General features: G+C 42.5%; 1 protein-coding gene across 3 annotated transcripts; it reads left to right on the forward strand.

Moving 5' to 3' along the window:
• Positions 1 to 3,164: 3,164 nt before the first annotated feature.
• LOC117369057 (lens fiber membrane intrinsic protein-like) lies at positions 3,165 to 23,542 on the forward strand. 3 transcript variants are annotated; one of them, XM_033962973.1, is made up of 6 exons: positions 3,165 to 3,285; positions 4,732 to 4,870; positions 12,468 to 12,741; positions 13,024 to 13,173; positions 16,553 to 16,672; positions 23,061 to 23,542. In XM_033962973.1, exons 2-6 carry the CDS (start codon positions 4,799 to 4,801, stop codon positions 23,204 to 23,206), a joined length of 762 nt encoding a protein of 253 aa, XP_033818864.1. In that variant the 5' UTR covers positions 3,165 to 3,285; positions 4,732 to 4,798; the 3' UTR covers positions 23,207 to 23,542. The 3 variants fall into 3 exon arrangements, with proteins under 3 accessions (XP_033818864.1, XP_033818865.1, XP_033818863.1); XM_033962974.1 differs by lacking the exon at positions 3,165 to 3,285 and adding an exon at positions 3,350 to 3,374; XM_033962972.1 differs by lacking the exon at positions 3,165 to 3,285 and adding an exon at positions 4,062 to 4,176.
• Positions 23,543 to 26,903: the final 3,361 nt, after the last annotated feature.

Raw genomic sequence — 26,903 nt, forward strand, 5'->3', positions numbered from 1 at the left:
GTGATGTATTTGAATGCTTCTATCATGTCCCCCCTTTCTCTGCGCTCCTCGAGAGAATATAAGCGCAGTCTGGTCAGACGTTCTTCATAAGGGATGTTTTTAAGTCCTGGGTCCATCCTAGTGGCCTTTCTCTAGATTGACTCCATTCTCTTCACATCCTTTTGATAATGTGGCCTCCAAAACTGGACACAGTACTCCAGGTGAGGTCTCACCATGGCTCTGTATAATGGTAGTATGACTTCAGGCTTTCGGCTGATAAAGCTCCTTCTGATGCAACCCAGCATTTGTCTGAACCTTTCTCCACCTGATTGGCAGCTTTCATATTTTCCCGGATGAGAACTCCCAAGTCCCTTTCTGCCTAGACCTAGGCGTACAACAGTTATAACCAAAGATTTTGACAGGTTGCCTAGTCGGCACTTATACGTTTTGACTTAGACCAAGTCAAAACAGGTATAAGTGCCGAAAAAGGGTCCGCTGAGCTGATGGCTGCTGCCGCGATCAGCACAGCGGCCCGGCAACCTAACCCCCCCCCACAGCAACCATCGCGGCAGGAGAGATGGCTCATCTCCCCTGCCGTGATGGTGATCGCCCCTCTACCTGAACTGCTGTGACCCGTGGCAGGAGAGATGCCCAATCTCTCCTGCCGCGGAATTGGCCCAGTAGCCTTAGGCCCCTCCTGTGGGTGGGGCCTTAGGCATATGGGCCCAACCCAAACATCTCTTCTTCCATCTCCGATGCCGGCTGACTTCCTGCTGCTGCCGCTGCCAGGCTGCCTCTTCTTCTCACTCCCAGACAAGCAGCAGCAGCAGCCATGGTTTCATCAAGCAGCCGCAGAACATTTACTAGGCCGGCCCACTTCAATATTGTGAGTCTGGCTGGCCTGGCAAAAGACCCAAGGCTGCACGGCCTTGCAGATGCTGGACAGGGGGAGCAGGTAAGGAAAACAAATTATTACAAGGCTACTGCTGCACAGGGGGAGCAGGAAGGTTGCTGCTGAACAGGGGGAGGTAAAAGGAAGGGAGAAGGGCTGCTGCTGGACAGGAGGAGCAGGGAAGGGGTGCTGCTGGACAGGGTGGAGGTAAAAGGAAGAAGGGCTGCTGCTGGACAGGGGGAGCAGGGAAGGGGTGCTGCTGGACAGAGAAGAGGTAAAAGGAAGGGAGAAGGGCTACTGCTGGACAGGGGGAGCAGGGAAGGGGTGCTGCTGGACAGGCGGAGGTAAAAGGAAAGGAGAAGTGCTACTCAGGAGAATTCAGGTGGGGGAAGGGAAAGTTGGCATTCACAAGCACTGAGAAACAAACGGGAGAAATATCTGACTTCTGGTGGCCAAAGGAGATTGGGTGAATTAGGGCACGCCCTTAGAAGCCTAAAACTTAAAATCAGCTCAGAGGATTCAGGAAGGGAGGAGTTCAATGGCACACCTCTCTTTAACGGTTCTCTTGATGTAGAAATAGAAGAGCTATTAGAGGAAACTCTGCTGGTAGCTGACCTGAACTTCTAAGGGGTGCTACTGCAGCAAGAGCCCAGTGAGGTGAAGGCTGAAATTGTGCCAGAACTCATGGAGTGGGTTTGAGCAATACATGCTGCAACTGCAAGGGAAGAATGAAGTTTAAGCTGTGTTTTTCTGGTGTTTTTTCTTTTTCTTTCTTTTTCTGCTCAGCCATGCTGGTTGGGACAGAGCATATTAGGCTGCTGAAAGCCTTGCTCTGTTTGGAAAGAAGTTTTTCCTTTTGAACTATGATGTATGCTACTGAGAAAAGTGTATAACAGAATGTACTATTGAATTTGCTAATGAACTGCACAATTGCCTAAAATCAGGAAGATGTTTAGTCTGAGCTAATCACTGAAACTGCACAAGTGCCTAAACCAAGGAAGGTGAATGAAGGGCATTATGGGGATTGTAGTCTGAGCTAATCACTGAAACTGCCCAAGTGCCTAAACCAGGGGTGGGCAACTCCGTCCTCGAGGGCTGGAATCCAATTGGGTTTTCAGGATTTTCCCAATGAATATGCATTGAAAGCAGTGCATGCAAACAGATCTCATGGATATTCATTGGGGAAATCCTGAAAACACGATTGGATTCCTGCCCTCGAGAGTTGCCCATGTCTGGCCTAAACCAAGGAAGGTGAATGAAGGGCATTGTGGGGATTGGTTACTAGTTGAATTTAGGCTTAAATTCAAGATTTTACTTCTAGCTTTCAAAGCCTTCCATATGGGAAGTCCTTCCTAGTTATATTTTTTAACTATCCCATATCAATGGCTACCAGAAAAGGTCCTTCCTAGTCTGTGGGTGGCTCACTATGAGCCTACAGTATGTTCCTTCTTTTTTTAAAGTCTGAGCTAATCACTGCAACTGCACAAGTGCCTAAACCAAGGAAGGTGAATGAAGGGCATTGTGGGGATTCTGGTTTGATGTCTTCCCTTTTGAATGTTAATGAATTGTTTTTGCTGGATCTGAGGAAACCCAGGGTAAAAAAGGGAGAAATCCTAGTGTGCAATGCATCCTAGTGTGCAACTAACGGTGCATTCTGACAACAACAATAAGAACAATAAAACTATGATGAGCTCTGACCTGTCTCTACTCAAGTTTGTGGAAAATACAGTGGCCTGCTAGTGAGAGTTAATGAGGAAATACTAGCAGTAGCCACAACATGTCATTCTCTTCTTGGCTGGGCTGAAAACTTTTCAGCACCCCCTCGTAATACTTTTAGCTGTCAAAGCAGGACAAAGCGGCATGCAATTCTAAAACAAAATCCTAAGAAAAGGAAATACAACGTTCAATAGAAAAGCCACCATTCACACTGACAAACCACAGTAAAATGTTAGATAGCAGACATACACATGGCAAATAATTCTGTACAGAAACTGCTGAGTGGCTCAAAGCAGTGGTAACTGATGCTCAGCTGGGGTATGACTGTTGAATTAGCTAAATCTTAATTGCAGCTTTGAAGCAGGGGATGGAAATGTCTCTACAAATTAATAAAAGCAATAAGTTCCAGAGTGTGAGGGCTGTAAAAAAAAAAAAAAGGCACTACTGTAGACCAGCAGTATCCAACCTTTTCGCTTCCCTGGGCCGCATTGGCCGAAAAAAATGTTTCTGGGGTGGCGCAAACGCTGCAGCAAGACAGAGGAGGGAGCCGGCAAGTCGGTAAACACCCGGGGCAGCAGAGAAAAACACTGCATCGCCTTCAACCGGGGCCGCACAAAATACTTCACGGGGCCGTAGGTTGGACACCCCTGCTGTAGACTCATAGTGAGCCACCCGCAGACTAGGAAGGACCTTTTCTGGTAGTCATTGATATGGGATAGTTAAAAAATATAACTAGGAAGGACTTCCCATATGGAAGGCTTTGAAAGCTAGAAGTAAAATCTTGAATGTAAGCCTAAATTCAACTAGTAACCAATGATGTTCTTGAATAGAGGTGTAACATGCACAAATCGACCAGAATGAGAGAGTAGGCGATGGCAGAATTATGTAGGGTTTGAGGTTTCTTCAGAAGGGAATGGGCAATGCCAGAACAAACAATATTACAGTAATCAATTCGGGATATAAAAAGGGCAAGTAAGAGAGAATGAAAGGAATTATGAACAAACAAATTACAGATTGTATGTACTTGCCGCAATGTGAAGAAACTTACGTTTACATAGAGCTGAAATCTGAAGAACAAAAGATAACCAGTAATCAAAAATAATTCCCAAGTAACAGAATGAGTTAACTGGAGTAATAGGCAACTGTCTTTTCCAGAATGAGAACTAACTGATTTTCTGCCAACCAAAAAGCAATTTGTCCAAGCAGGTATTTTCTCTGTCTCTCTCTCTCTAAGGGCAGGGATCAGCAAAATGCAGCTCTTTTGACATGTGGCTGTTGCTCTCCAGGCCCTGGCCCTTTAATCTCTTTCCCAACCCCATGATTCCTCACCCCCCCCCCCCCGGGCCTACCAAGGTACCTGATGGTCCAGTGGGGGGTCTTCGTGGCAGGAGCACAGTCCTCTCGCTCCTGCCTCCTCGTGGCTGCCTTCTAAAATGGCTGCCATGACCTTTTGCAGCTGCTCATGGCATTTCCTGTAGTACTGTGAGCTGCCACGAGAGGTTGCAGCAGCCATTTTAGAAGGCAGCCGTGAGGATACAGGAGTGAAAGGGCTGTGCTTCTGCCATAAAGACCCCCCATTGGACCATCAGGTACCTCAGTAGGACTTGGGGGTGGGGGATCATGGGGTTGGGAGGGAGATTAAAGGACTGGAGCCTGGTGAGGGGAGAGAAACTTGGCTATGGGTTGGGGGAGGGGGACGGGCAGGGGAAGGAGGTTGAAGGAAAGAAAGAGGGGAGAGAGAATGAGAGACCTGGAATATCTCAAACTTCCTTCTCTACCCATTGCAGCTCTTTATAAATCTTGAGTCAAATTGTTAGGATAAATTGGCTTTTTGCTTTAAAAAGGTTGCCGACCCCTGCTGTAGGGGGATCACAATCTATGTTTTGTACCTGGGCCAATGGAGGATTATGTGACACGCCCAGAGTCACAAGGAGCTGAAATATAAACTGAATCCAGTTCTCCTGGTTTGCAGGCCACAGCACCAATCATTAGGTTTGTTCTCCAGTCCACCATATATTCCACTATGCTTACAAACAAGGTCTTTTTATTAAAAGAATTTCTTCTCTATGAAGGGCCACAATCGGACTTATGTTCTTGTTTACAAGAAATGAGCTCTCATGTTCTCTGTTATCATTCCACTACAGTGAGAGAGCCAGGAACTGAACCCAAAGCAGGTGATGGTTAATAAGAAACATCTCCGAGCCCATCGCCATGAGCACCATAGATAATTTGAACACAGAAACTGAAGTTTCAACATCTGATGATGATTCCAGCCTTTCCCAGGTAATAGTGCCAGAACACAAGTATTTCCTGTTGGTGTTGATAAGTTCCTTGTCCTCTTAACACAGTAGCAGTGATCACAAATCTCAAGTCCCTAACAAAATATTGGAGGAGAGGGAAAAAAGGATATCTTCCTGGATCGGAAGTCACACATCCCATCCTAGCAATGTGTTGGGTTGGAGGGGGGATGGAGAGAAAGAGGATTTCTTCCAGGGCCAGCTGTCACCCCCCCCCCCCAATACACACACACCTCTTTCCTGGCAATGTATTGTGTGGGGGAGGATAGGAATGTTTTCCAGAGAAGTTGTTATACAACTGGCAACCTATTGGGAGTAGAAGAGGATGTCATCCAGATCTTCCATCATGAATCACACACCAACACTTTAGCCACTCCAAACTGTAAGCAAACATCCATCAGGTATGGCTTTTCAAATCCAATAGGACAGTATACTCAAACCAAAATAGCTCTCTTCCACGCTTTGATGTAAATAGAAGAGGAAAAGAATAGAAAAAGAAAATCAAGACATACATATTTCAGAATCCCAATCACCTCATCTCTGGTAGACTTGCTATTCTTGGCGATTGGATGTAGAAGAATTTATTAGATCTGTAACTATCTACCATCACTTTCTCCTGGTTGCCTGCCGGTCTTCCCTCAGCCAGCCTCTTCCTCCATAACAATATCCCTTTTGATTTTCTTCAACCTAACAGGATCTTGGAAAGATATTATACATTTGGGGTCAAAAATGACTGTCAGTGTAAAGCCTGAGCCTGGTGTTTGCCCTATCTCTAGATATGCCTAGTGTTGCAAGGAAATTTATGTCCTGGAATCAATATGAGTTTATATCTATTCATTTTCCACAGAAGGCTATGAAGCCCTACCCCACAAATGGTCAAATGTTGAGATAGTATATAAACATGGATTTGGAGGGGAAATATCTTTTTCCCAAAATCTGAAACCCTAAAGGGAGTTGCTTGGCCTGGAGAATGCAGCCAATTGGCCTTGCCTACTACATTTAGGCAGAAGAGTTCAGGGGTACACTGTTCTCTTGAGAGAAGAGAGGGAAAAGCTGGCTATTTACACCTGCAAGCTGGCTTGAGCACCATAACTTGGTTCTCACACACATCTCAGCCTTACCCCATGTACAGTATGACTGTTTTCTCAGGAGAGATTCCTGCAACCCATCCCCTTATGGGGATCCAGGCAACACAACTAGAATTCAGGATACCTGCTTGTACAGCCCTCCATTCAAGTTCAAATTCAAATTCTATTTGATATATTGCCAATCAAATAGAAAAGAATAAAACTAAGGTAATAGGGCAATACATAGAATTTTATGTCCTTAGTGACTCGGGTCAACTTTTGCTCAGATTAACTGGCCTAGTGCCATTCACTAACTTGTGTGAAAATGCATCACAGTCCTACCACTCTTGTGTACAGGTTCTTGCCTCCCTTTATGGGAGCTGAATACTGTTATTCCACTGCTCTGTGCAAGTCAGTGTCTTGTCTCCCGTTTTTGGTCCTGTTCTGAATAGACAAGCATGTAAACTCAAGCACTGATATACAGTAATCACAAATTCAGAAGTGCAAGCACTCTCCATGACATCAATGTACATTCTGCTAGTCATAGCTATCCCAGAGCAAACAAACCAAAACTGCAGGCTTGTACACAATGCAGGCAAATTTTATTATGACAAATAAATCTTAACTAAAAACCTTTTACCAGACAGGGGACCCAACTGTGTTGGTAAAAGGTTTTTAGTTAAGATTTATTTGTCATAATAAAATTTGCCTGCATCGTGTATAAGCCTGCAGTTTTGGTTTGTTTGCTCTGGTCTGTTTCTCACTGCAGACGAAGTTGGACTTTTGGTTCTTTTTGTTCTGAGTCATAGCTATCCCTGCATCCACACTCTATTTATATTTAAAATGCAACAAGCACAAGATTAACTCTTTGATAGGCCAAAAGTAAACAAATGTGTTGGGTCCCTTATTGTAATATGATGGAACCAGACTGTTGGTAATAATGTTTATAAAGGAGATAGAGCAGCTTTTAAACTGAGATGTGGGAGAAAGCAGACAGTCGCCCAGGAACGTATGGTTCAGTATGAGGTATCCTTGAAGGATACTATTGAAACAGGATATTTAGGGAGTCCCAGTAAAGAGGTTTCAATAATGGTGAAAGAAAGCCAGGAGAGTTTAAAAGGAAGGCAGAATAAAAGACTCAAATTTTCCCTGTCTTCTCAGCAACCTGTAGTTACAAGGAAAAAACACAATTTCAAGTGTCTGTATACAAATGCTAGAAGCCTGAAAAATAATAAAGGAGAGGTTAGAGTATATAGCACTGAATGATGAAGTAGATAATAGGCATCTCAGAGACTTGGTGGAAGGAGGACAATCAATGGGACACTGTATTACCTGGGTACAAATTATATCACAAGGATAGAGTGGATCAAACTGGAGGGGGCATTGTGCTATATGTTTAAAAGGGAATTGAATCAAATCAAATAAACATTCTGCATGACATAGATAGCAGTGTGGAATCCATATGGATAGAAATTCCATATGTGAAGGGAAGGAATATAAAGGTAAGGTTATACTACAATTCCCTGGGACAAAATGAGCAGACATGAAGAAATGTTTTTAGAGATTAGGAAAGCTGGAGAATTGGTATAATAATGGGTGATTTTAATGACTGTAATCCTACTATGTTTAAATAAGAATCATAATACACAACCACCAAAAATAAGACAAAATTATGCTTGACACCTTAATAGGAAGCCACACTGCCACATATAAATCAGAATGCAGACCAAAACGTAAACCTGAATAAGTTGGTGGCTATCCAGAAACAATAATGAAAAAAAGCAAGGAAGCGAGCATTATAAGATATCGTGAAGAGAAGAAGGAAAAGGAGGTGCTACCTTTTGTGACAAAATTTTTTAATCTGTCAGTTCAGCTACAATGAGCAATACATCCATATTTCTCCATGCTCAAGAGTTCACCTTTGTTTTGAATCATCTACATTTCTGTTTTCTTTTCAAAGAAACAACAATTTATGTGATATTCTTAGTCCAAATTGTTTACCTCCTTTATGTATAGGAAGAACCATATGGCCATCATACCTGTGAACACTGCTCAATGTGTCCACAGTTGTTGGAAGGGCAGATATTTGAACATCCAACAACTCAAGCTATACAGTATACAAGTTAGAAGCATAGACACATAGAAACATGACGTCAAATAAAGACCAAATGGCCATCTAGACTGCCTATACGCAGTAATCATTATCTCTTTCTCTCTCTGAGAGATCCCACGTGCCTATCTATCCCAGGCCCTTTTGAATTCAGACAAAGTCTCTGTCTCCACCACCTCTTCTGGGAGACTGTTCCGTGCATCTATCACCTTTTCTGTAAAAAAAAAAGTATTTTCTTAGATTACTCTGGAGCCTATCACCTCTTAACTTCATCCTATGCCCTCTCATTGCAGAGTTTCCTTTCAAATGAAAGAGACTCGACTCATGCACATTTACATTACATAGGTATTTAAACGTCTCTATCATATCTCCCCTCTCCCGCCTTTCCTCCAAAGTATACAGATTGAGATCTTTAAGTCTGTCCCCATATGCCTAATGATGACCACATACCATTTTAGTAGCCTTCCTCTGGACCGACTCCATCCTTTTTATATCTTTTTGATGGTGCGGCCTCTAGAATTGTACACAATATTCTAAATGAGGTCTCTCCAAAGTCTTATACAGGGTCTTCCTACTGGCCATATCTCTCCTCTCCTCTCCCAAGCTTTTGCTGTCACCTTTTCAACCTGTCACCTTTAGATCATTACATACAATCACACCCAAGTCCCGCTCTTCTGTCGTGCACATAAATTCTTCACCCCATAAACTGTACCATTCCCTTGGGTTTTTGCAGCCCAAATGCATGACCTTGCTTTTCTTAGCATTAAATTTTAGCTGCCAATTTTCAGACCATTCTCAAGCTTCGCTAGGTCTTTCTTCATGCTATTCACACCATCCGGCGTGTGTACTCTATTGCAGATTTTGGTATCATCCGCAAAGAGGCAAAACTTACCCGACAACGCTTCAGCAATATCGTTTATAAAAATGTCAAAAAGAACAGGCCCAAGAACAGAACTTTGAGGCACACCGCTGGTAACATCCCTTTTCTCAGAGCGATCTCCATTGATCACTACCCTCTGTCGCCTTCCACTCAACCAGTTTTTGATCCAGACCATCACTTTGGGACCCATCCCGAGGGCACTCAGTTTATTTATTAGACGTCTGTGTGGAACACTGTCAAAGGCTTTGCTAAAATCTAAATACACCACATCTAGCACACATCCTCTATCCAATTCTATGGTCACCAGTCAAAGAAATTGATCAGGTTTGTCTGATAAGACCTACCTCTAGTGAATCCATGTTGCCTCCAGTTTTGTAATCAACAGAATTCCAGAAATGTCACCATTCTCTGTTTTAAAAGTGTTTCCATTAATTTGCTTATCACAGAAGTCAGACTTACCAGCCTGTAATTCCCTACTTTTTCCTTACTTTCACTTTTGTGGAGAGGGACAACATCCACCCTTCTCCAGTCCTCCGGTACCACTCCAGACTCTAGAGACTTGTTGAAAAGGTCAGTTAGTGGAGCTGCCAGAACTTTCCTAAGTTCCTTCAGCACCCTAGGATGTACACCATACGGCCCCAATGCTTTGTCTACCTTTATTGTAGCTTTAGTTGAAGTCATGTACCACCTGTAGATCCAGTGGAGACATATATTGCATCCAATGTCCATGTTCTCTATTATATATTGGTCAAACCTCAAGGGTATTTATGACTCATCTGCAAGAACACAGGTCCTGCTTGCAAATGGGCAGAATGGCAGAGCCCTTGGTTACTAAAAAAATGGGTACAGTCGTATAAATATGAACAATCAAAAACAGAAATGTACTGTTTACTGGTTTACCAGAAAAACCACACTCACACTTAATCAAAAATCAACAAACACAGAAGCCAAATAATAAAAGTGAATATGAAAGCCGGAGAAAAATGGGCCTCATTCACGATTGGCCAGGACTGCACAGTACCCTGAGCCTCATGTTTCATCACTGGTCTGAAAAAAAACTCCGTATACATATACATTAATTTTCTTGCACACAGTCTTTCATTTCATAGATAATTTTTCATAAAAATCTTCTTCTTCTGTTAAATATATTGTGTGAACTAGTGGCTAAATCTGTATAAAACAAATTGAAATGGCTACAGCTACAAGTGAAAAATTCATTTCAGTTCAACACATGTAATACTGGTGAAGGAAATAGCAAAACCTATCTTCGGGAACACTTAAGCATACATTTCTCATCTGGGTCCAGTTGGATTTTTATCACTGTATTTTTTATCATTGTACTTTTTAAATTGAATTTTCATGTTTTTATATGTCAGTGTTATTTAAAAAATACCATCGTAGAAGCCCAGACCAGATGTATTCCATGTATTAGCAAAGGTGAAAAGAAGAAGAAACGAGAGCCGGCATGGTTAAAAGGTGAAGTGAAAGAGGCTATTAGAGCCAAAAAAACATCCTTTAAAGAATGGAAAAAGGATCCAAATGAAGAAAATAAGAAGAGCCACAAGCAATGACAAGTTATAAGCAAAGCATTGATAAAAGTGAAGAAAGAATATGAAGAAAAACTTTCCAAAGAGGCAAAAACTCATAACAATTTTTTTAGGTACATCAAAAACAGAAAACCAGTGAGGGAATCCGTGGAACTGTTGGATGATCAAGGAACAAAAGGGGCGCTCAGGGAGGATTAAAACATAGCAGAGAGACTGAATGAATTCTTTGCTTCGGTCTTTACAGAAGAAGATGTAAGCAATCTACCTGAACTGGAAATGGTTTTCAAGGGTGATGATGCGGAGGAACTGAAAAAGATCTTGGTGAATCTGGAAGATATACTAAGCCAAATAGACAAGTTAGAAAGTGATAAATATACATCCCAGGGTACTAAAAGAACTCAAAAATGAAATTGCTAACCTGCTGTTAGTGATCTGTAACCTGTCGCTAAAATCATCTGTAGTACCTGAAGAATGGAGGGTAGATAATGTTACAACGATTTTTATAAAGGGTTCCAGGCGAGATCCAGGAAATTACATACTGGAAAGCCTGACTTCAGTGCTGGGCAAAATGGTGGAAACAATTATAAAAAATAAAATTGTGAATCACGTAGACAAACATGATTTAATGAGACAGAATCAGCATGGATTGAGCCAAGGGAGATCGTGCCTCAACAATTTGCTAGACTTCTTTTGAAGATGAATAAACATGTGGGTAAAGGTGAGCCAGTTGATATAGTGTATCTAGATTTTCAGGAAGCTTTTGATAAAGTTCCTCACGAGAGGCTCCTGAGAAAATTAAAGAGTCACAGAATAGGTGGCAAAGTTCAGTTGTGAATTAGAAATTGGTTATCGGATGGAAAACAAAGGGTAGGGTTAAATGGTCATTTTTCTCAATGGAAGAGAGTAAACAGTGGAGTGCCACAGGGATCTGTACTGGGATCAGTGCTATTTACCGTATTTTCCCAAATATAGGCCGTGACCTATACATGGGTTTTACAAGCCTAGTTATATGGGGTGGCCTATATAAAATATCTAAGTCATTCCCCCCCACCCCTGGTACCTATTTTGGAAGCCCCCTCGCTGGTGCGCAGCTCGGGTCTCCAACGGTGCAGGGCAGCCGTGATCTCTTTGGCATATGGCCTGCCACCGCACTGCGTGCTGAATGGCTGAAGTCAGTTCTCGTGAGTCCCGTGAGAGCTGATGTCAACCATTCAGTGGGCAGTGCAGGAGCAGGCCAGCTGCCAAAGAGATCGCGGCTGCCCTGCACCAATGGAGACCCAAGCCACACACAAGCGAGGGGGCTTACAAAAAAGGTACCGGGGTGGGGAGATGAATGAAAAAGGCAGGGGAGGTACTGGGGGTGGGGGGATGAATGAAAAAGGCAGGGGAGGTACCGGAAGATAAGCCGTGGCTTATACCATGAGATGGCTTATCTTCCATTTTTTAAACATAGGCTGCCCTTTTCAGCCTATGTAGAGAGGCGGCCTATATGTGGGGAAATACAGTAACTTATTTATACATGATATGGAAATTGGAAATAAATGATATGGAAATTGTATGCTTAACCAGAGAGCATAACTTCAAGGGAGCCTGGACACAAGAGGTGTATGGGTAGGTTGGGGACATTTCAGGTAGTTAGGCATGCAGGTTATAGAATTCTATAATTTACACACCTAAGGAGTGACCACTTACACAGATTTTGAGCTGGTGTAGGTGCTCACATCTAATGATAAGCACAAAAATACACTTATGTTAGTATTCTGTAACAGTTGTTACACATAGAACTGCCATTACAGAATTACAGTGTGTATCATCTCTGTGACTTAACTTTGGCACCATTTCTTGAATTTACCCCCATATGTCCACCTTTGCAAATGGCATGTCTCGCACAAATTCAACAGAAAACTTTGTTTAAAAAAGGCTGTTATATAAAATATGTCCCCTGAAGTGATATCAATGACTCTGTATTATGTTTTCAGGTCTCTACTTCGTGCTTCTCTTCACTTTGGTTATTTTCTAAGATTTACCCCTTCATCGTCTTGATACTACGGTGGCCAGAATGGGTAAACTGTTCTGGTACAAGGAATCCCAAGGCCATAGCTCTCATCCTCTCTTGTGTATCTAGTGTTTTCTGGGTAGTTTCCACAGCGACTGAATTCTGGCTGAAGGTGGAAGTGATGGGTATCCCTGTGACCAGGGGTCTGTGGAAAGAATGCCAGTTTGGCTACTGCCAGAGAATCCCTGTTCATCTTGGTAAGTCCTGGGTTTTGTTGGTTACTGACTGGCTATATTTTTCCACATAGCAAGCTGATCTAGGCCTGGATTTAGTCCCTATGAATAAGCCTGTAGCTACTGCATGTCATAGGGACCTCAGGATATACTATGCCCACATTTCCTGGAAAATGATTTAGTCAAGGCCTTGATTTTCTTGGTCTTTGTACTTTTCTTCTTGTTGGGAGGAATTTATTTGCGAATGCTAGTGGTGTAACTAAGAGCATTTAACACTGAGCTAATCTCCTTCTGTTTTTCTCTTAGTTTATCTGGTGGTGGTACAGTTCTTCATGGCTCTTTCCATCCTAACCTGCTATACTTCTGTATACTTTGGAGTCTTATCCTTTATCACATGCAGAACCTGTGAAAGAATTCAAAGGTCCTTTGTATCTGCCATCTTGTGCTTTAACTCTGGTGAGTACTCCAGCCAATGACGTAGTGAGGGAGGTTGGTGCCTTGCCACACCCTGCACCCTCCCTTCCATTCTTCCTCGCTGCCTGAGTGCCCCCACGTACCTCTTGAAATATTTACTAGCGCGAGTAGCACCTTCCACCTGCTGCTTGCACCCAGCTTGGCTCTCTTCTGATGTCATGTCCTGGTCCTGCGGCCAGAAAGTGACGTCAAAAGGTAGCCAGCACTGATGCCAGCAGTAAGTGGAAGATGCTGCTCATGCTGGCAAATATTTAAAGAGGTATGCAGGTACAGAGAGGAGGAGAGGCACTAGTGCTGGTGCCCCCATGAAGACAGCGCCCGGGGCGGTCCACCCCCCCCCCTTCTATACCCCTGAATTCTGCCTTCCTTTCTAGGATGATCTCTGACTCCGAACAACTAGGAACAGGCTCCCATTGCATAGATGGATTTCCATTCTCAGATTTTGTTGTTAAGTGAAGGAGGAACTAGAAAATTGTAGGTACACTGGAGGAAAACAAGGACTGGTTAACCTGCACAGGTAACACATAGGGCCTGATTCTGTAAATGGTGCCTAACTCCTAGGCACCATTCAGCACAGTTGTCAATCAACTGCTAGGCATTGTTTAGAGAAATAAAAACATGATGGCAGATAAAGGCCAAATGGCCCATCCAGTCTGCCCATCCACAGTAACCATTATCTCTTCATCACAGAAACATATAAACATGATAGGTGCCACCCAGCACGATTCTAATTCAAGTTAAGCCATCTTAATGTTAGATGCCAGTATATTAGGCCAGGATTTTCCTGGCCTAATTTACCGATGCCTAACACAGATGCCTAGCAATGCCTAAGTCATATCATGCTCCGTACATAACTGCACTTACTTTGTGGGAAGGTGCCGCTAGGCGCCGCTCTGAGTTTCACATGGAATTCTTAACATTTTTTATTTTTTTTTAAATGAGATTTTAATGGCATGGTCAATTACCTCACCAATTAAGCTCATTAATCAATTCTGAGTTCTGTGCAGAGCTCAGCTAGGCATCCCCAGTCTAGATGCCTAGCGGTGCCCCTAACCTATGATCTGTTCACAGAGTCAGGCCCATGGGCCCTGATTCTATAAAGTCTGCCTACAATTAGGTGCTGATATCGGCACCAATTCTATAAAAACTTAAGTGTCCATTATAGAATCACACTTAGGATGCCTAAGCATGCTTAGGCAACACGCAGCATCCTAACGTTTAGACATCTCCAATTTATGACAGTTTTCTTCATCTAAAGTTGGGCGCTGATATCGGTGCCTAACAGCACCTAATTCACAAAGAGGCACCTAACTCAAAAACACACCCATGATCTACCCCTAACCATACCCACTTTCAGTATAGACCAGGGGTGTCAAAGTCCCTCCTCGAGGGCCGCAATTAAGTCTGGTTTTCAGGATTTCCCCAATGAATATGCAGGAGATCTATTAGCATACAATGAAAGCAGTGCATGCAAATAGATTTCATGCATATTCATTGAGGAAATCCTGAAAACCCGACTGGATTGCGGAGGGACTTTAGACACCCCTGGTGTAGGCGCTTTGGGCTTGGCACCTACTTTTAATAGAATCAAGCTTTTCAAAATTAGGCGCCTTTTAATTAAGTCCAAATAAAGCTGATTATGAGGTGCTGAGTGCCAATATCGGCACCGATTAAGCCTATTAAGTTAGGCAGACTTTATAGAATTAGGGCTAGTGTGTCAGGTAAGTGGTAACATAGCTCAAGTGCACTCTGTCCAAAATCTTTAACTTAGGGTCTATGTCATCAAGAATTTGAATATGTCAACAAAGAAACATACTAGTAGTGAAAAGTTTCATTAGTGTACACAGCAGTGATAATCAGTAGTAGTGCACAGAACAGAGATAATGCTCTATAATACTGTAGTTGCAGTCTGTAATTCTTCATAAGTACAAGAGTAATAATCTATTTCAGTGAATGCAGGCTTAAACTCCCTTGTATAAGGAATCCTGCAGGGTAATGAAGATAGCAATAATAATTCCTTCAAAGATGCTTAACAGCAAGAGACCTCCATAAAGAGTTCAGAAAGGAAAATCTAAACAGAATTCAATTTTTTTTTTTTTAAATTCTCTATAAGAGTCCAGCAGACTAAATCTTCATCAAGAACTTCAGCACAATTAGTCCTTATTAAAAGAGTATGACAGGATTAAAGTACATAGTTTCTTTCTCTAATGTGATTAACTCTTCCCTCCAGCTCCTTCTCCTTTCACAGGAATGACTTCTAGCAGATTAAATTGCTTTTCTGGGATTATACGCTGAGATTCAATGGCACTTAACCAGTTAACACTGCTGAATATCACCACAGACTGCTAAATTCAAAAGTCAGCTATTTTGTAGGGGATTTAGTCAACACGGTATGTGATTAAGTGGCAATATTCAGCACTTAACTGCCTAAGTTAAGCAGCCATATTGGACTGCATAAAAGTCAATCATAAGAACATAAGAATTGCCATTGCTAGGTCAGACCAGTGGTCCATCGTGCCCAGCAGTCTGCTCACAAGGCGGCCCTTAGGTCAAAGATCAAGCCCTAACTGAGACTAGCTTTACCTGAGTACGTTCTGGTTCAGCAGGAACTTGTCTAACTTTATCTTGAATCACTGGAGGGTGTTTCCCCCTATAACAGCCTCTGGAAGAGCGTTCCAGTTTTCCATCACTCTCTGGGTGAAGAAGAACTTCCTTATCTGGATGTGGTGTCACTTAGGTGGTTAAGTGCTGAATATTGTCACTTATTGTCAGAGATAGCTGGCCACATAAATCCAGATATTCAGTGAAAGTGGCTGGACATGGCCCAGCACTGAATGTAAGGAAGTTCTTCTTCATCCAGAGAGTGGTAGAAAATTGGAACGCTCTTCCGGAGTCTGTCATAGGGGAAAACACCCTCCAGGGATTCAAGACCAAGTTAGACAAGTTCCTGCTGAACCGGAACATGCTCAGGTAGGGCTAGTCTCAGTTAGGGCACTGATCTTTGATCAGAGGGCTGCTGCGTGAGCAGACTGCTGGGCACGATGGACCACTGGTCTGACCCAGCGGCAGCAATTCTTATGTTCTTATGAATATTGAAGCCAGAAACTCTTGGATCAAATCAAATTCAAATGTCAACATTAACATCATGTTCCTGCTAAAATAAAAATGTTTTCATAATGCTTTGGAAATTGCTTACCCATCACTTCCAGCCTCAGAAAAGATAATTAGCCCAAGATCTGAAAGTACATTTGCAGAACATACATCTGCACATCTCAGGCTGAATATGTTAGTGGTGAGATAGAAGCATTTTGAACCATGCCTCCTGTTCATCATAGCTTATTTCTTTTGTTGCTTTATATAGCGTTCTTTGGGTTTGTCGCACTGACAACTTATACGGGCCAGACTGCTGGTTTGCCGGAATCCACATATATGTGGTCTTATGCTTTGGGCTGGATCTCCATATTTATGAGTCTCTATGCAGGTAAAATACCTATAAACAACTTCTATTGAGAAGATAGCTGCATGAAGATTGCAATATAGTAAACGATGGCAGAGGATGACCAGCAACTTCCATCCAGTGTGCCCACTAGTGATCTATCCACACAGGATAGGCAAGCATACAAACATTTAGATCATTTACCCCTTTCCCATGCCTGCATTCCAGTGGTATAGTAAGGAGGGTTGTCCACCCCAGCACCCCTCCTCCTCTCTGTTCCCTCCACCTCTTCCCACTCCTCCCCTCGCCACACGCACGCCCCCTTCCCTTCCCCCTTCCCTCACAACCGTGTCAGCTCTCCCACTGATTACGTGGTTTCGTAATAGAATCTTCTGGTATCAACTGCTTTTGCCATATACAGAACCATAGGAAACATGGCTGCCGGATGTAGATGAATCAGCGTTCTTGCGTAATATGACATCAGGTAAAACTGGAATAATTGAGCCACCGTAGCCCACAATAAAAAAGAAAAATGGAGCGAAAAAGAAATGGAAGCAAGGCAACCTAGTTTGAAATTTCCCCCGAAGAAGACCCGGTTTGGGGTTGAAACGCCTTCAAAGTTAATAGGTGTCAGGAGTTGTTCAGCATATCAACGTTGATGGTGGCTGGTTCCACCTCATGACAAAGCTAAGTGTTGCTCCCCTTTTTTCTTTCATTTTTTACTTTTCTTCTTTATTTTTACTCTATCTTAGCAGCTTTGCACATTATTATATAATTCTAATATTTAATGAGCCGTTTTGCACATATTATTTATTTGTAAGGTTTAGCACATGCACTTATGCACTTTATAAAATTTCCTAAGTTATAGATTTATCAAATTTCAAAAGAATCCTAAAAGAACTTTTTAAGTTTCCATAAATTGCTTATATTAACACGAATTGATTTTTAGTCTTTTTCTATCTCATCTTCCAGTTTTATTATATATATATATAAATATATTTAACAACATGTACTATAATAACAATGAATATTGTCATTATTAAAAAATAACATATTTTAATAAGATTTAGATATGTTATCATAATAAATTTAGCAATATTAATTTTATTTGGGAATAAAGTGCAAATAAATTTATTAGGGATTAAAATTTAAAACTTAAGTAGTTGAATAAAAATAACTTTAAAATAAACTTTTTGGTAGGAGATGGTGGACATAGATGATTACAACAATATACAAGACAGGAACCTGGAATGGTATACATCATAAGAGGTTCCAAAGATTGAGGTCTGTATAATTTATGATATGTCCACCATTTTTTGGTTTCAGATATTTAATAAGGAATCCTGACTTAGTATTGACAAATAGCTTTCACATATACAATCTTTAGAAATTAATAATTTATTAGATGCTATAATGGCTTTGATATGACCATAAGTATATTCAGAATTGACTTGTGTCATAAGCATTATCCTCCCTTCCAACTTTTCTTGTTATCAATTAATTGAGTTTTAGGGATGATATATTTCAAGGCCTTCACATTTATTAGCTCTCCCACTGATGTCATTTCCGGATGCCACGCATAGGAAGTGATGTCAGAGGGAGAGCCACCAGTGTTCCGAGGAGCACGCTGAAGTTCTTACTCGCGGCATTGAACAACTAGAGGTATGGGGGAGATAATGGTGAATAATCTGCAAATAGGGATGCTCTTGAAACAGCTTCTCTGTGAAACGCTGAATTCACGTCGTAGGTTTAAGGTTTTTATATCATAAATTATTTAAATCAATTGAAGAATTTGAATGTAAAATAAGATAAAAGAGTGACCAATGGGGAGACTGGCTACAGTATAGGTTGGGTTTTACATGAAATATGAAATCCAAGTGTAGCCGCTGAGGTCACATTAGAATCAATTATCAAAATGATTAATGAATGATGGATTAATCGGGAGTTTCATGGAAGAATCTACAGAAAAATAAGAAGCAAGCAGTGACAAAATATATAACAAAGTGAGTGTAATATCTATTTTTTTGATACATAAATAATATAGTAGTTAACCATTTAAAAAAAAGCCAAAAAACAAGCCACCACATCCAAATACAATTTGTGGCCATTTCTGCCACCCACAATGTTTCCCATGCTAAAGCCCTCTGAGCATTCCTTGGTTTATATGAACGCTATTCCCACGCTAACTGACGTTACTGCTGGCAGTAGGTTTTGATAATCGTCTCATATGCTTTTCCAGACCTAACCCTACCTACAAGTGTTTTCTGCATGTAAAGCATGTTTTACACATGGAAAAGGACCTTTTTAAAACTGTACAGCTGAACATGCCCATACAAGTACACAAGTGCTTTTATGCAATCTGCCTGAGAGTATCTTCCAGGAATAGAGCTGTAATGCACAGACTTCATAAAATATGTGCATAAAGTTATGCTCATGACACACCCATTGTCCTCCCCTGGCCATGTCCTTTTTGAGGGGCAGTAGAATTTATGCACATCATTTTATAGAATATACTTAGAAAGTTGTGCTTGTAAAATTCTAATTAGTGTCAATAATTGCTTGTTAATTGGTGATTATCGGGACTGGCAGGCATGTTAAGTACTTAAATTGCATGCATAAATCAGAATACCCACATATTTGTGTGCAGAACTTTAGTCGCGGTATACAGGATCTGGAGGTATGTAAGTTAAATGGGTGTAGATGGTAGATTCTTTGTTTTGGGGTGATTCTTCCTGTTGCTTTGGGTTCCTCCCAGGTCCCTTCCAGCCTTTGATTATCTCTGGTCGTTTTAGGGTCACTTCTGGCCTCTGATCACCTCTGTGGTCACTTCCAGTCTCCAGTCACCTGTGGTCACTGTAGTCGCTTCTGGTCTCTGGTCATTTCCAGTCACCCTATGGTCACTTCCAGTTGCTGGTTGCCTTTGGTCCCTTCTGGTCTCCAGTCACTCAGTGGTCACTTCTGGTCTTCAGTCACCTCTGGTGACCAGTCAGTAAGGTTTGTGACCTTGGCTTACTGGGGGTTAGGTGGGTGCCAGCATGCATCATCCCAGTGGTTGACTATAGAAGTTCTTGTTGCCAAGAGTTCTCTGTTCTTCCTTAGTCCAGAGTTCTTATTCCCAAGTGGCTTAGGGTGAGATTACTCTGGTGGACCCTCTCCTGGCCAGTATAGTTCAAGGACCCCTTCCTTCACTGGGATAAGGCTCCAGTCACATCTTTCCCTTGTTGTACATGTAAATGATATGCAAATTAGGATTCTCTTCAGTTTGCCTTATGGGTCCCAGCGGGCCTTAGCATATTGTCTTTCCTTGAGGGTTGCAGATCTGAATGTATATTCCATCACAGTGGGTATTTACAGAATAGCACTCAAATACCTTACTAGTATTTACACATGTACTGTATATGTGCACAAATGTTAGAATATTATTATGCTCTCACATACATGGTCAAGTCATATTATTATGATCACTTGATAATATTCAAAATAACCACCTCTGAGAGCACGGATGACAGCCAGACACTGTGGAAGTGACTCAGTGAGATGCTGGATGGTTGCTAGAGGTATCTGGAGCCATGAAGACTACAGAGCGTCTGACAGTTGCTGATGGGTGCATGGTGGTGGATCCAGTCATCCAACATGTCAATCGAGATGGTCCCAAATGTGTTTGATTGGGTTAAAGTCTGGGGAATTTGGAGGCCAGGGAAGTAGCTGGAAGTCTTGGTCATGATCTGTGAACCACTCACAAACAATTCTGGTGGTATAACATGTTGCATTGCCCTGCCAAAAGATCCCATCGGCCATAGGGAAGACCGTCAATGTGTACGGGTGTACTTGATTGGCAAGAATGGAGAGATACCTATATTGGTTGAGAGTGCTTTCCAGAGGTATCAAGGGACCCAAACCATACCAAGAAAACATTCTCCAGACCATAACATTGCTGCCACCAGCTTGTGTACATCTAGCAATAGTTGCTGGGTTTTTGTTCTCAGTGGTTTCACGCCTGACACGCCAATGTTCATCCATTTGATGGAGCTCAAAACATGATTCATCAGAGAAGTGAAGTAAAGGCTGCTTTGTTTACCTCATTGGAATAACTACGAGACGGCATTGTATCTTCCAAAACAGACAATATTTGTTTATTGTTAGTATAATGGCTTACAAAATTATAGCAGCAAACATAGCAGAAAGAAAGAAATATATTGTCAGTTCAGAATATGCAATGGAGAGAAGAACTTGCACCCATATGCTTAGCAGGGGGCTAGCAGATCCCCGCAGCATAAGTAAATGAATCTCTCTCTGGCCTTATCTGTGATGCACATGTTTTTTATAGAGAAATTCTTCCTTTGTTCCAAAAAGTACATCCCCAAATTCTGGTCATGTGACCCCCTATTGGTACAAAAAATGTTTATCTAACTATTCCTCCTCTCAGTCTACGCCTCTCTCACTCCCCCCCCCCCCCCTCACGAGAGGGGCCCAGGCAGTCCAGAAACAGAGAATTCTTGGTGAACTTTCTTCCTCCAGCTCTGAGATCCTTATCACTTTGCTGAGGCTATAAATTCTTGTTGAGGCTTTACATCTCCCCATACAGGGTGTTTGTTGCTGGCTTTGCTACTCATGCCGACTGTCCTAAGTGCCATTCAACACCAGCTGGATTGTTTCAAATGTTTTGGTCCTGCGATAGAGTACAAACTTTCTGGTCCTTTGTTGGTTTCTATCTGCAGATGATTATAAAAAAAAAGAATTCCCCTGAGGGTGGATGTTTTGTTTTTCTCTCAATTCACCTCTTTGGGATTTTCCAAGGGTAATCCCTTATTGCTGAAAAAAGCTTCATTATTGTCTTGAAAATGTATACTTTTGCTATGGCAGCAAGCAGAGGTGCCTACCTTTACTATGTGGAAAAATGAATTGTTTACCTTGTTAAAGTATGAATATTTCGATGCCAAGAATTGTGGCCCTGGTCGATGGAGGAAATTCCGAGCAGTTTGGGCTCCAGTTTGGGATAGCTTGTTCCATGGCGCCCGAAATGCCCTCTTGAATTTCTGACACGGGAGTGCTTGGAGGGGTGGGGGGGGGGTATGGGAGGGGAGGTTGTGCTTGGTTTCTTGGTTGGGTCCATTTGTCTCCGTGCAGACACCACGCGGTAGACTCTTTCATCGTGTGTTTTGGTTTTTGGTTTCTGGTTGTATTTGTTCCCAGATTACTGTATCTTTTATCTTGTATTTCTATTTCACAATAAAACTTTATTATAAACCCCCCTCAAAAACCCCCAAACAACTTTATATACCGCATAACAGCCTAAAAAGGATCCAAGCAGTTTATTTTATTTATTTATTTTCATTATTTATATACCACTTATATCTTAAGTGGTTTGCATTCATTAAGAAAATAGGAAAGGAAAGAATAAAAGCAAAAGTTAATTTTTTCCCATAAAATACTATAACAATATCTCAATAATAAAAATTCTAATAATAAAACAGTAAAACAATCAAATCTCAATAAGCCATAACTAATACATACAACTAAAAATTTCCATAACAGAAATGAATCATTACATAAATACAGATTACAATCCCAGACTCAATTCTTCAATTTGAGAAAGACAGTTGAAAAAAATGTGCTTTTAAATGTCTAAAAATGTATATATGATTCTTCTTTTCTCAAGTCTATGGGTAAGTTATTCTATAGCCCGCGGAACTAAATAAAAAAACGCACAGTTACCATGTTGGGTCATCGTAAAGATTCCATTCATTCACTTGTGGTTCACTTTAACCACAGCAGCCCATGAACAGTTCACAAACTCCGCTGTTTCCGAAATGCTGCCGCCTTTGGCCCAATAGCCGATGATCCTGCCTTTTTCCTGTCTTTTCCCCATGACAGCTGCGATTGCTATATTGGTAACTTGCTGATATCCCACCTTATACACCTATGAAGTCTGCGTGCGACACGTGCATTCGTTCATTGTCTGTGTGTCCCTGACATCAGAGGTAGGCAGTGGTCATAATAATGTGACTCAACCACATATATGTATATAACGCATAGGCAATTGTGAGTGCCTGGGTTATAGATTTGCCCTGATAAATGCTTATGTAGTCTGCATAGTATGGGGTCTGTTTCTGGACATTTTTATGGATGTTCTGTTATAAAACTGCCCTGTAGTGCTTTGAAAGATGTTTTCCAAATTTATCAATATCTGAAGAAACAATGCATATGGTCCTAAACATTTGTGCACAGTGAGAGCTTTGGATAATTCTTGCACTGTCCCAGTACAATTCAAGTCTGTGGAGTCTTGTATTCATTGGGTCACTCCGAAGAGGGGATTGAAAAGACAGTGGATCCTTCTGTCTTTCTATCAGGCCACACATCTCATCTAGTGTGATTTTGGCATTGGATGTCTATAAATGCTTCTTCTCTGACTACATGTTTTCATTCTGCTCAGGGACGTACCACTTTATTGCACATAAGAAGACACTTCATATGCAGAAAGAAACCAGCGAAAGCATACTTGTAAACGTTTTACAAAAACCATCCTTCTCAAGAACATCAGACTCATCATATGATGTGCAGGATCCTGGATACATCTGAACTACAGCCTACAAGTAATCAGCTCCTATTTGCCAAAATCAGGGAACTGATTCACTATATTTTTATAGCATAATGCATTTGTACATGGAACAATATGGAACACTCTTGATTTTTGTGTTGTTGTTTGTTTTTGTTTTTTTTAATTAAAATTCATGTATATATCCACCAAAGATAAACACATTTTTCTATCCAGAATGAATTTCCAGTAATCTCTTAGCTGCTCCTATTTGTTAAAATTCACACATGTATGTAGTTGTTGTCTATGCTACCCCATCAATGAATGGCCACTGCCACTTTTCAAAAACAGTTAACGGGAGCTAATTGGGAACTGGGCGTTACATCCCCATTTGTGGATTGGAACGATTCAGTGTGGCCAGTTAAGTGCAGTCATTTCATCACTACCAGTTCATCTTGGGCAGTTTGGTGTGACTGGTTCATCATAGGACATTACATCTTAGAACTTTCAACACGGGACATTTCACTGTGGCAAGGAAGACTGTTGCCTTTAAAATCATGTATAATATTCCATTTTGATTCATCAGCCTGTCTACTGTTACCTCAACTTCCAGAGTGTGACTTTTCTCCGATTTGCCCAGGAAGGTGGCTTGTTGCTTGTGTGTATGAAAAATCTTCTCTCCGCTTTTTCATGCAGGGGAGGGAGGCATTTCCCCTCCCCCCATGTTGATAATGAGACTTTTCTACGCTTGTGGCAGGGAGAGATAAATACAGGCCTGGAGAAACTATTGCGGCACCAGGCTAAAAGGGCCGTGATTAAACGGCTGTGGTGAACTAGGTATGCTGAACCGGCCGCGCTGAATTGTCCGAGATGAACTGGCTGCAATGAAACGATCGTGCTTAACTGGCTATGTTAAATCATCCTAGACCCCACTGTTTAATGTATTCCATATCTCAGCACCTGCTTGGGTTCAGTCCAGGGCTAGCTCAACTGGTGAGGCCCTGGCCTAGGGTGCTGATGTTAAAGGGTGCCAAAATCCCAGTCCATCATATCTCCCTCTGTCTCGTCCCTCTTCTGTATGGGCCAGGAGGGAGAGATGCCAGATTGGGATTCAGGAGTTTAGTACCCTTTATCACCAGAACTGGGGGTGGGGAGACTTGAGATAGAGGGAGAACTACTGGATCATGGGTTGGGGGGAGTGCTAATGCAAAAGATGGGTCAGGGTGCCACAGTCTCTTGAACCTGCCCTGGTTCAGTCTTCCTCCTCCTCAGCAAGTCATTGCCAGCATGAATGCATATATAATGCATATCCCGTGTAACAGATGAACTAGAAAGGCACTGACTCAAGGTATAGTATATAATAAGAACATAAGAATAACCTTATTGGGTCAGACCAATGGTCCATCATGCCCAGTAGCCCGTTCTCCCGGTGGACAATCAAGGTCACTAGTACCTGGCCAAAACCCAAGGTGTAACAATAATCCATGCTACCACTACAGGGCAATCAGTGGCTTCCATGTCTTTCTCAATAACAGACTATGGATCCTTCTACTGACATCACTATTTCAGGATAGACTGAACATGCAACCAGGCAGTGTCCAGGAACCAGTGTCTTTCCCTGATATATATGACACTTCTATACCCCCAGGTTTAGTATTTCCCCCTCTCTCACACACTTCTCCCCTCATCCCCATACACACAAAATTTGCCTTAGTAAAGTTATCCCGTCTTAGACCTTGTAACTCATTGGATTCTAGAAAGTTGACTATCCTTTTCTGTGTCTCCATTATTTTTCTAACCACTGAGGTAAGGCTTTCTGGTCTATGGTTTCCCACCTCTTTTCTCTTACTGCCTTTGTGAAGAGGGACTACATCAACCTTTCCATAATTCTGTGGCACTTCTTGCTCTTCAAGATCTAAGCACATCCTTTAGGAGGCCTATCATGAATTCTCTAAGCTCTCTGCTGTATTTCATTGGGTCCCATAGCTTTGTTCATGTATAGTTGTTCATAAACACTTTCTTCTGTAAATGGTGTCATATCAAAACCCCATATGTTTCTTTGTCAATCATACATATGAATATGGTATAGATATGGCACTATTCACAGAAAAAAAGAGTTTATATATAACTAGTCTTTAAGCCCGTTACATTAACGGGTGCTAGAATAGATGTGTCTGTCTGTCTGTCTGTGTTTCTTTATCTCTCTCTCCTTGGCCGCTGTCTGTATCCTTCTGTCTCCCCCCCCCCCCCCGAGCAAAGCTGTCTGCCCCCAGGACACACCTCCCCCCCAAAGCAGTCCCTTTTCCCTCTCCCTAACTGTCTCTCCTTGGCCCTCTTTTGTCTTCCCCCCCCGAGCAAAGCTGTCTGTCCCCAGCACACCTCTCCCTATCTCTCCATGGCCCCTTCTGTCTCCCCCAACACACCCCTCCCCCCCAAAGCAGCCCCCTTTCCCTCTCCCTGTCTCTCCATAGCCCCTTCTGTCTTCCCCCAGAGCAAAGCTGTCTGTCCCCAGCACACCTCCCCCCCAAAGTAGCCCCCTTTCCCTCTCCCTATCTCTCCATGGCCCCTTCTGTCTCCTCCCAGAGCAAAGCTGTCCCCAGCACACCTCCCCCCTAAAACAACCCCCTTTCCCTCTCCCTATCCATGGCCCCTTCTGTCTCCCCTCAGCACACCCCTTCCCCCAAAGCAGCCCCCTTTCCCTTTCCCTCTCCCCCTGGCTCCCGGTATTGATCTCCTTCTTACCCTCCCCTCCATCCCGGCGTCTTCTGGCCTGCTCCTCTTCAAAGCAGCCTGCGATCGTGGTGGCCGGCTTTAGCGAACCTCGCAGGCTGCTCTCCAACTCGGTAGCACGTTCCCTCTGATGCGATCCCGTGCGTAATAGGGAGCGTGCTACTGAGGTTGGAGAGCGGCCTGCGAGGTTCTTTAAAACCGGCCACGATCGCAGGCTGCTCTGAAGAGGATCAGCAGCTGCGGCGGCAAGTGAGGTGACACGGCGAGGACGCGGGCAGGCAGCGAGTGAGAAGCAGCAGTGAGTGAGGGCGGGCGGTGACGCGCCGAGGACAGGGAGAGAGCACAGTCGCGCGCCTTCAGCCCCCGCATGCGCCGTGAGGTTAGAATGTTGCCACAGAAGCACACCTCACAGCACCACACCGCACGAATTTTCGAGAGCGCATGCGCGCTCTGGCATTTTATTATATATGATGATGATTTGCAAAACTGGACAAAGCTTAGGGAGGGGATAAAGGAAGCAGAAAGAAAACAACATGCAAAGGGGTAGGGAAGAGGAACTAAAGATATGTGAGGGAAAGAGACACAGATGAGTACCGGTAGGTAAAAGGCACAAGAGAGAAGCATAGAAGAGGAATTAGAAAAAGGAATTGTGAAATGGAGTTTAGAAAGACGAGATGAAACTAATGATATGTAGGCAAAATAGCTTGGAAAATATTTTCAAATGAAGTTGCTAATTAATGATTAATGAAAAATTAAATGCATTTTTGCCATTCAGTAGTCTAAGCCTGCTTTTCAAGCTCCTTCTAAGTTGCCACAGGAGACTGAGAGAGGACCCTGAATAGGGTAGTTTTCCTAAATTCTGTTGGCAGTATTTCTCCTGATATTATTGCAAACATTAGATGGTTGCCATGTGGAGTAGGTGTAGCATTTGCTAGAACTGTGTGCTGTGCAGAACTACAGTATGAGGCCATTACTATAGCAAGCCTGAAGCTTCACTTTGACATGTTTATT

Source organism: Geotrypetes seraphini, chromosome 11, assembly GCF_902459505.1.
Source record: "Geotrypetes seraphini chromosome 11, aGeoSer1.1, whole genome shotgun sequence".
NCBI lineage: Eukaryota > Metazoa > Chordata > Amphibia > Gymnophiona > Dermophiidae > Geotrypetes > Geotrypetes seraphini.